The sequence below is a fragment of the Papilio machaon genome, chromosome W (assembly GCF_912999745.1).
Source record: "Papilio machaon chromosome W, ilPapMach1.1, whole genome shotgun sequence".
Lineage (NCBI taxonomy): Eukaryota > Metazoa > Arthropoda > Insecta > Lepidoptera > Papilionidae > Papilio > Papilio machaon.
In genome coordinates this window covers 8858136-8868827 of record NC_060015.1, presented here as the reverse complement: position 1 = coordinate 8868827, position 10692 = coordinate 8858136, and the positions used below count along the sequence as shown (strand labels likewise).

Here is a 10692-nt window from a genome sequence, read left to right as displayed (position 1 = left end):
ATAGATATAAAAATGTTTCGATTTTAATCGTGCTATCTTTTTGCCCACAGGGGGCCGTTGTCCTAAGTTACTATACTATCGCTTATCCTATTTCTCAAAGCGTTATGAATAAAAGCCAATGAGAAGAACTTTCTGTTGGTTCAGAAAAGCAAAATGTAAAATACCACATAATTTAATGTTTCCGTTTACAGCTTAAGTACTAATTAGAAATAGACGCAGTTGCTGTGTCCCAAGGAGGTATATGGGTGATTTTACGAGTATTTATTGTACAGTTTCAGTGTTCAAATGCCTGCCATTGCGAAACGCAATAAAATTTCTATTCAATTATTTTTTTTTGTGGGAAGTCGATTAAAAATGTGTTTAATTTGCAATTTAGCTCACTTTCCGAATCAAAAGCATATAATAAAAAAGCGTAAAATGTATAATATTCTGTGCCAAGCAAAGAGGTGCTAAGACAATTCTTGTCATTCATTTCGAGCAATTATTATAACTGATTTTCATACTACCGTAATATTTACTTCGAGTAATGGCATCCGATGAATATCAAATTCAAAATATTTACCGTTATTCTAGAAAATCTTTCAGAAATCATCAAGACTCTAATATAGATAATTACGCACCGAGCCCAAGGGAGGACGCAGATTCTGACGCGGCCGATTCATCGCCCAGAAATGACATAAGATTTGATGAAATAAGGCTTGCAAGCGCCGGCTGCAGTTGCGACCTAGACCCTGAAGCTGATATAGCTAACATTCTTCATAAAAAATGTCCAGTCATCGCCTTGGCCCAGCAGCAACTTCAGAAGCTTTTGGACGAAACAGATAGATTTCTTTGCGATAATGCGCGGTTGAATTATAAGTACGTTACATTTACTAAATGTAAAGTATTTGAGATCAGGTTTATTTAAACTGTTGACTCATAGATCGGAGACCACGACCTCACAGAACATTATATCTATAGTAACACTGTTTTTTATGATAACTTCCATTTGATTCTTACCAATAACATGGTAAGTTAACCATCACATTGTTATTCTACTACTCTTTGAACACACTGCCTACATATTTGATTTAGTAATTTGATTAGAAATATCTGTTATTTCAGATCTCCTTACGATGTTGTCTGCTTATGCAAAGAAACCTTATTGAACTTAAACAAATGGGAATATATAATTATTATTTTACTTGTGACAGCATTTTTCATTGGTTTAATCATAGGTGCAGCATCATGTAAGTCTCAGAATGGTAAATTCAATAGCCATTTATTGACGTGCATAGATCATTTTCTCACTTCTGATGCATACGCTACTGATAAAAGTTTTCGTGCTATCACATAATCTATAGAATTTTTAATTAAGACATACAAACAGAATAAGTTTGTTTTTTAAGAGTTACCTGTTGTTATGAATGACTTCTTCTTCTTCCGTCTTGACCTTATCCCATTTACTTGGGGTCGGCCTTCCTCGTTTTCATTCTCCAATTAGCACGATCTTGCGCTTCGTCTGGTGTTAAAAGAGCACTTTTCAGGTCTTTTTGAACCGTCGTCCACGTGTACGTTTCGTCGTAGGCATGTTTAGGGCAAGCTTTATCATATGATCGTCTGAGCGGCGTTGGATGTGGCCGAACCACCGCAGACGTTTTTCTTTCAATTTTTCATTCTCATTTCGGATTTTGTCTAGCAGTGTGACATCCGCTGACCAGCGTAGCATGCGCATTTCTGTAGAGTGCAACTTATTAAGATGATGTTTATTTGTAGCCCAACATTCTGAACCATACATAATAGCGGGTCTAATTGCTGTTTTATACAGATGTCCTTTAACCTTGAGAGGCATTTTTCTATCGCACATTACGCCTGTGAGCTGTCTCCACTTCATCCATCCCGTTGTTGTTCTGTGAGTAACATCTTTTTCAATTTTGCCGTCATTGCTAATTATTGAGCCGAGGTATTTGAATTGTGTCACTTTAGGTATATGTGAACTTCCTATTGAGATCTTAATTTTATCCGGGTCTGTGAAATTGTCAAAAATGCAGGACATATGCTCTGTCTTGCTTCTACTGATTCTGAGCCCATTAGTCTCTAGCGCCTCTATCCAGTTGTTAAAATCTCCCTGGACTTCATGTTCGCTGTCCGAGATCAAAACAACGTCATCTGCATACAGGATGTTCCAAGGCAGTGGCTTTTGGCATGATTTAGTCAGGTGATCCATTGTCGTATTGAATAGTAGCGGACTGAGTGTGGAGCCTTGGTGTACGCCTACTCCAATTTCAAACAGTCCGCCTCTACCTGCCGGGCTTACGACTTGTGTTGTGACCGCTTTGTACATGTCCTGTATGAGATTTATGTAGTGCTCCGGAACCAATTGATGTCTGAGTGCTTCCCAGACTAAGTCACGAGGGACATGATCGAATGCTTTTTCTAGGTCTATGAAAACCATGTGTAAGTTACTCTTGTTGGTTTTAGCTTTTTCTAGCAAGATCCGAACCGTCTGTATCGCATCTGAAGTGCACTTATTCGCTACGAATCCGCATTGATTTGGAGTTAGTGATATGATTTGTTGCAACCTGTTGTTTAGGATTCGTTCCCAGATTTTTAGTGTATGTGACATTAGTTGTTTAGTTGTTATGAATGACATAATATCTATTTATTTTGTTCATTAGTTATTACTTATATTTGGGAATAAAATATTAGTAAGATTTGTTTTTTTTACCCATAAATCAAAGTTTTTTAAATGTACAGTCAGCTGCATAAGTATTTATACATTTACAAAACTTGTGTCTGCGCCAAACTTCACGCACCTGGCGGAGCGGCGCGGGAACGTCATTCAATTACTCATTCTTGTCATTGTACTCATTCTATTCATTCTATTCATACCTTTCATTCTCGCACTCACGCGCTAACATGTAACACCAATAATCTAACTTTCAATAAAAACGCATCTAACCTAATTGCAAGCAGTTTTTTATTTCTTGTTCTGTACTGAACAAAGTGGCGACCGTGACAGGACCTGCAAAAGCCAGAAAAAACTATTTCGAAGTTTGAAACTTCTTCGCCGAGTGAAGGACAAATAAAGGTCATCAGCACGTGCACCCGTCCAGCTTTCTATACCTTCTTGGAGGACTACAAAGGGCTGCGACTACATCGGACCACGTGCAACTAGACTTCCTCACGCCGGTCTACATATCAACCAGTCATCCCGAAGGAACCTCACGCCTACGTGGAAGTCAGCCAGCATCGCCTATTGGAGGGAACTGCCTTCTTTTTGTTGCTTCCTGCCTTTCTCAAGTGAGCCCGTTCCTTTTCTACTTTCCTAATTGCCTTGTGCTTTGATTTGCAAACAAATATTTTGGCTTTTCAGTGTTTAAGTGATTTAAAAAATTACGCAAATTACGCTAATTACGCTCATATCTAGCTATAGCGAGTGTCTAAATTATTGAACAAATTTAAATTATCAAATTGCTATATTCATCTATGATCAAAGTTGAAAGTCATGCCGCGTGCGCATTTCTTTGTGACCCATTCATTCATTCATTCTAATAACCGCTAAAATCACGCTTGCATTGCAGCGTATTTCGCTTTATTTATATTGCTCCTCGCTGCTTATCAGCTTATTTCATTTAATTTAGCGTTAAAATAAATTAATTTTGCCCATTTGTATATAAAATTATAGAAACCCATCATTGATTAAACAGATAAACGCGCTTTTGCCGCTAAGAATCATCATATTTCCTAGTAAATCGTAAAATTGTTTCAATCGTTTTATTATATCAATTCCAGCCATTATCAACGCATCGGACAAACAACAGTCGACTCGCGTGACGTCACCCTTTGTCTACGTGTATGCAGCTACCTGTGCTCTTCACTCAAGTGACCATACGTGCGTGTGCGAACAGTCGCGCGAGGCTGCGGCTGACTACGAAGCGAGGAGCGTATCGTATGCAATTTTAACTTACATTCCACTTTTAATACATTCATTAGTTATTTATTTATTTCATCGCAATGTCTACAGAAACCGAATCTAAAGAACTTAAGGTTCTCAATATTAAACGTAGCAATATAAAAGGACGTTTAACTAAATTTAAGAATTTTATCGATAATTTAAAAACTTCAGAATCTATTTCAGATGTAGAATTAACTGAGCTTGCGATGAAATTATCTAGAATTGAAGCTTTGTTTATCGAGTTCGAAGAGTTGCAAAACCAAATAGAATTTTTAAACATTTCAAATCAAGAAATTGAATTGACTACTCGCGATATTTTTGAGCAAGACTTTGATCACTACATTTCTCTGGCTCAAAATATAATAAAAACGTATTCAACTTCCAAGTCAGCTAATTGTGAAATTCATTCAAATTCTTCAAATCATTCTAATAATTCTTGTCAACATAAGGATGATTATGAAACGCTTGGTTTTAAATTACCTATAATAAAAATACCGAGTTTCGATGGAACATATTTCAAGTGGTTGGAGTTTAAGGAAACATTTAGTTCTTTAGTTCATGAAAATTCTAAAATTAAAAATATTCACAAATTTCATTATCTTAATTCTTACTTGGAAGGTGAAGCCGCCCGTGTCATTAGTAACTTAGAAGTTTCAGATCTTAATTATTCACAAGCCTGGCAACTCTTATGTGAACGCTTTGATAACAAAAGACAATTGATCAACAATCATTTAAAATCACTATTGAATTTTGAATACGTCCGCGAGACTGACAAGTCACTTCGTTTCATCACTGATCACATTACTAAAAACTTGCGCGCCCTCAGTACACTGGGCCTACCTACTGACAAGTGGGACGTTTTAATAATTTATATAGTTACAGCAAAGTTAGACAGTGCTACATCTTTTAAATGGGAGGAACATAGGAATAATCTGTCCGATATACCTACGCTTAGTGACTTCTTTGCTTTCCTAAGAAAACGTGCAGATATTTTAGAGATTGTGCATCGCAATAAACAAGAAAAACAAAACAAAATTAAATATACAAATTCTACTGCACCTAACAATAAGATGCAAACTAAGTCTTTTGTAGTTACTTCTAAAGACGCTGTTTCTAATTCCAGTAAAACTTTCGAGTGTGCATATTGTAAGGGTAACCATCGTCTATACGAATGTTATTCATTTAAGGGCAAATCACCAGAAGACAGGAACTCAATAGTAGCAACATTGAAATTATGTAAAAATTGTTTGAGATCAGGTCATGTTGCTGAGAACTGCAAGCTTCCAGGTTCTTGTCGATCTTGTAAAAAACGTCATAATTCACTTTTACATATTATTAAAGAATGTGAAAATTCTAGTGACAGCGTTCCATCTACTCAATCGGTAGTAATGTCCGTCTTGTCTTCTACTGAAGTGTTGTTGTGTACAGCCAAGGTTTTAGTATCTAATCCCATAACTAAAAAATCTATTACAGTGCGAGCCTTACTTGATTGCGGGAGTCAGTCTTCTTTTATAACCGAGTCGGTCCAACAAAAATTGAGCTTGACTCCTCAGCCTTCAAACGTTAATATACTTGGTATTGGCAGAGCTGGGCATTAACTCGTTAATCCGTTAATCGTTAATTAACGAAGTTAACATTTTGCTTAACGGATTAACTTTTAAGTTAACTTCAAAAAGTGTTAACGCTTTTGTTAACTTCCGTTAAACTCAACTTCCGTTAACAAAAGTCCGTTAATCGTTAAATTAGAATCTTAGAGACGTGCTGTCATTTTGTTTAAATTACGCGCCACACCACGCTCGTAAGTTCAACTTTGTTGGGCGACTGTCGGCGACTCGAATGGTGAACGAACGAGTTGATGATTGATATATGTGAAGTTCGCGTGCAAGTGTGATGCATCAGAGCGTCCGGGAAAGACGTGACCAACAGGACAAAATCAAAAGAAGGTTCGAAATAGTATATTTCATTACGAGTATATAAAAGCACGAGTATGTCGAGTAAGCCCACATTCCGAACGGTCATCATCCCTGCAATACGCCACTTTTTGAGCAACTGTAATAAACCACTTTTTTACTCGTGCTTTTTCTTTAGCTTTTCCAAACTTGTGCATTCTCTTTCCCAACTGTCAAAATAATGTCTGTTAAAAAGAAAAACCAACCACGAAGTTTTTACAAAAAAATCATTAAAGTTTTTATGATTCATGCAAATATTTCTAAAAAGAAGCTCCTAATTTGTTACAATTTCAGATTTAATGATTTAATTCAATGTTTTAGGTTAGGTTTCATTTTATTTCATCTCATTAAATTTCATTTTCATTTCATATCAATAAAAATAATCTATTGAAGACTTGACTGTTTGGGCATAGTTCCCTTTGCCTACCCAGAATGGGTGAAGAAAACAGAAAAAAAATCTCTGTTTGTATTCTTTTACGGTTGGCGCCATTTTCCAAACATTTTAGTTAGTTGAGTTTATTGTGTTTTTATTATTCTATTAAATTACTTCATTTTTGGCAACCGTATCAAAAATAGTTGTTTAGTACAGAACAGTAGTAGTGCGAAACTGTCATTACAACTTGTTCCAACTGTCAACCCTCACCTTCGGCTGCGCCTCAGCTCGGGTAGACATTTGTCGGAACTCTTTGCAATGACAGGCTTTCCGCACTCGTAATGAAATATACTATAATGCATTCATACTTGTCTCTAATACTAATGTGTAATAAATAAAATTACTATTTTAAACAAGTGTCGCCACATAAGTGTGAAATTAGTATGAAAATTTTTGGTATGGTTAACTGTTAACGATTAACTTTAACTTGCGTTAAATTTTCGAGAATTGAACGCTTTAACGATTAACGAAGTTAATTTTTTAATTAACGAATTAACGATTAACGAAGTTAACTTTTCGATTAACTGTGCCCACCTGTGGGTATTGGTAATGCTCAAGTCAACCTAAATACAAAAAGATGCATTTTACAATTACAATCTAATAATAGTTCTTTCAATGTAACAATGAGTTGTTTAGTTTTGCCTGTAATATCCAGCAATTTGCCAAAGATATCTTTTGATTACAAAGACATAAATTTACCTAAGCTTGAATTAGCGGATCCTAGTTTTAACAAACCATCTCCTATTGATATGCTCATTGGCGCTGACCTATTCTGGGACCTGATAGGCTCAGAGCAGCGCTGTCTAGGGGACCAAATTAAAACCCCTAATCTTCGTAGCTCTAAACTTGGTTGGCTTGTTGCTGGTCCCCTACCTAATTTATATAAAATTTCTATTCCAAATAATTCATCAACATGTAACTTCTGTCTAAAGGATGATAATTTTTCTAATAATTTCTCTATAGATCAACATGAAAATTGTAATTTCGAAAAGGCCTTGTCAAGATTTTGGGAATTAGAAAGTTTTCCCCACAATAAGCCCCTAACACAAGAGGAAAAATTATGTGAACAGCATTTCCTTTCCACTACTACGCGTTTAAGTGACGGTCGGTTTTGCGTCAGTTTACCGCTCCGTGATGATCGAGACTGTTTAGGTGATTCTTATCAACTAGCCAAAAAAAGGTTTTTAAATTTAGAAGCGCGGTTCAAACGGCAACCAGAGCTTAAAAAAGCCTATGCCGATTTCATATGCGAGTATGCCGAGCTTGCTCACTTAAATGAATCTAAAGTACCTAAACCTATTAATTCATTCTTTCTTCCCCATCATCCTGTAATCAGAGAAAAGAGCGAGTCAACTAAATTACGTGTCGTGTTCGATGCGTCGGCTCGTTCTACGTCAGGTTTGTCAGTAAATGACTTACAAATGATAGGGCCTACAATACAAGATTCACTTTTCAACATTTTAATTCGCTTCCGACAGTATAAATATATCATCTCGGGCGATATAGAGAAGATGTATCGTCAAGTTAGCTTAAGAGAGTCAGATCGTGACCTACAACTTATTCTTTGGCGGGAAAACGAAAATGACCCTTTACGTACTTTACGCTTAAATACGGTGACATACGGTTTTTCCAGTGCGAGTTTTTTAAGTACTAGATGCATCTGGCAGTTGGGCGAGGAATGTGACGACGATAAAATAAAAAATATAATACAACAGGATTTTTACTGTGATGATTTGCTTACAGGCTCTGACTCCATCGCGGAGCTTCGTCACATTCAGCGCGCCGTGTCAGATGAACTGAAAAAAGGTTGTTTTAATTTAAGAAAATACCGGTCTAACGTTCCCAAATTGTTTATGTCCGATTCGATAAATCCAGAAGAAGGTAACTTAATTATCAGCAATTCTACAAGCACTCTGGGCATCGGTTGGTCTCCTTCTTCAGATCAATTAAATTTTCAAGTCAATTTTTCCCCGCCTGAGAACATCACTAAAAGATCGATCTTATCTACTACATTTAAAATATTTGATCCTCTTGGATTGCTATCCCTATGTACAATAAAACCAAAAATTCTTATTCAAAAACTATGGTTTCTAAAAATAGGCTGGGATGACGAGATCACTCAAGATATTCTTTCTTTCTTTTGCAACCCGATTATTTATGGCCTCAAGAAATTTCACCGGTTTTCGATTTGCCAGAGTTGAAAACAGTTTCTACTTTATCAGCGGAAACGATAACGACGTCTCCTGTGGTAGATTTTAAAAGATTTTCTAAATTTCGTACCTTACAACGAACTTATGCAAGAGTTTTCAGATTTTTACACAACTGTCGTAATCCTAAAAATAAACTAACTGGCTGTCTGCACGTGGATGAACTTAATAAATCCCTACAGTTTATTATCAGTCAAGCTCAGAATGAATTCTTTTCTAATGAAATTAGTCGGTTAAAGTGTAAAAAATCTCTTTCAACAAAGTCATCTCTCTCTTCCTTAAATCCCTTTCTCGACGCAGATGCACTTCTTCGAGCAGGAGGTAGAATTGATTCTTCCGCCTATTCTTATGAAAAACGACATCCTATTATTTTAAAATTTGATCATCTATTGACAAAACTTTAATTTCAAAATGAACACGAGCGTCTTTTACACGCTGGACCCCAACAAGTTCTAGCTTCAATTAGAGACCGCTATTGGCCTCTCGGTGGCCGTAACTTAGCAAGAAAGGTAGCTCGTAACTGTCTAGTTTGTCGTCGTTTTAAAGGTACGACGATGAGTAACATAATGGGCGATATGCCTAACGAAAGAGTAGACCCAGGTTTTCCATTTCATACCGTTGGTACTGATTTCGCTGGACCGTTCCTAATCAGTGATCGAAAGGGCCGTGGATGTAAAATAACTAAATGTTATTTGTGTATTTTTATATGCTTTTATTTTAACACTAAAACGATTTATAGCTCGCAGAGGTTTGCCTAAATTAATTTACTGTGACAACGGTAGGAATTTCGTTGCCGCGTCTAAGGAAATTTCATCTTTTTTACAGTCAAATATTGACGCTATTTGTGATTATGCAGCTCTTCGAGGTATCGATTTTAAATTTTCACCTGCTTACGCTCCTCACTTCAACGGTTTAGCCGAGGCTGGAGTAAAATCCGCTAAATTTCATATTCGTAGGGTCTTAGGAAATAGTCATTTAACCTTTGAGGAGCTAACTTCTTTGTTTGTTCAAATCGAGGCCATCCTAAACAGCCGACCCTTGTGTCCCCTCAGTCCCTCGCCTAATGATTTTCAACCTCTCACCCCGGCACACTTTTTGATTGGCAGGCCGCTTACATCACTACCGTCACCGAGCTTCCTTGACTGCAACACCAATCGACTCGACAGGTTTCAATACCTAGAGCAGATAAGACAACATTTCTGGAAACGTTGGGCTAACGAATACATTGCGGAATTGCAACAACGTTCAAAGTGGCGTACTCAATCAAGACACTTGAAGATCGACGATCTTGTCCTTGTAAAGGAGGACAATACACCTCCATTATGTTGGCGCCTCGGTCGAGTCAATAGGTTGTATCCTGGCCCTGATGATGTCCCTCGTGTCGCTGACGTCGTGACTTCTCATGGAACCGTTCGAAGAGCACTCAATCGCCTATGCCTTCTTCCCTCCCCGGAAGAAGACCTATCTTGAAGGATGTCTCCTTCAAGGCCCCGGAGGATGTCTGCGCCAAACTTCACGCACCTGGCGGAGCGGCGCGGGAACGTCATTCAATTACTCATTCTTGTCATTGTACTCATTCTATTCATTCTATTCATACCTTTCATTCTCGCACTCACGCGCTAACATGTAACACCAATAATTTAACTTTCAATAAAAACGCATCTAACCTAATTGCAAGCGGTTTTTTATTTCTTGTTCTGTACTGAACAACTTGTATAGGCTTTCGTTTAAAAAAAAATACACATATATTCAGGAATTTGTCAATAAGATGTATTCATTGTTGGAATCAAAAAGATATCCCTTAGTGACCACTAACACCTCTCATTTTCACCATCAAGGGTGGATTTGATAGCTGCACTAGAATAATTAATCTGGGCTTCACAGTTGAAAAAAAATCCGAATTTAGTAGACAAGCAACATTTAATGTAAGTTATCTGTACAAATTAGGATTACGAATGTTATGTATCTTAACAAAAGATAATAAATTATATTAATTACTAAATTGACATAAACCTAATGCTGTGTGTGATACATGTAAACCAGAATTATAGTTTTCAATCATCTTGGTGGTTTAGAATACAACATGAGTCTGAACACAATTTTAGTTGTATTGGGGCCTAATTTTAGTTAGCGGCAACCCTATGAAGAACGGGTATCAAGGAATGC

At 37.0% G+C, this 10692-nt stretch overlaps 2 protein-coding genes across 2 annotated transcripts; both read left to right on the top strand.

Moving 5' to 3' along the window:
• The first annotated feature begins 410 nt into the window (after positions 1 to 410).
• Positions 411 to 1336, top strand: LOC123723097. Its single transcript, XM_045685646.1, has 2 exons — positions 411 to 897; positions 1105 to 1336. Exons 1-2 carry the CDS (start codon positions 527 to 529, stop codon positions 1334 to 1336), a joined length of 603 nt encoding a protein of 200 aa, XP_045541602.1. The 5' UTR covers positions 411 to 526.
• Positions 1337 to 2432: 1096 nt separating this feature from the next.
• Positions 2433 to 10179, top strand: LOC123723096. The gene is made up of 4 exons (XM_045685645.1): positions 2433 to 2436; positions 3079 to 3282; positions 3775 to 3931; positions 9633 to 10179. Exons 1-4 carry the CDS (start codon positions 2433 to 2435, stop codon positions 9994 to 9996), a joined length of 729 nt encoding a protein of 242 aa, XP_045541601.1. The 3' UTR covers positions 9997 to 10179.
• Positions 10180 to 10692: the final 513 nt, after the last annotated feature.

Coding starts and splice junctions, on each gene's coding strand:
- LOC123723097 (XM_045685646.1), top strand. CDS start 527: ATGGCATCCGATGAATATCAAATTCAAAATATTTACCGTTATTCTAGA. Junction 898..1,104: donor TGTAAAGTATTTGAGATCAG/GTTTATTTAAAC, acceptor CTGTTATTTCAG/ATCTCCTTACGATGTTGTCT.
- LOC123723096 (XM_045685645.1), top strand. Junction 3,283..3,774: donor TTGCTTCCTGCCTTTCTCAA/GTGAGCCCGTTC, acceptor TATCAATTCCAG/CCATTATCAACGCATCGGAC. Junction 3,932..9,632: donor TACGAAGCGAGGAGCGTATC/GTATGCAATTTT, acceptor TTTGATTGGCAG/GCCGCTTACATCACTACCGT.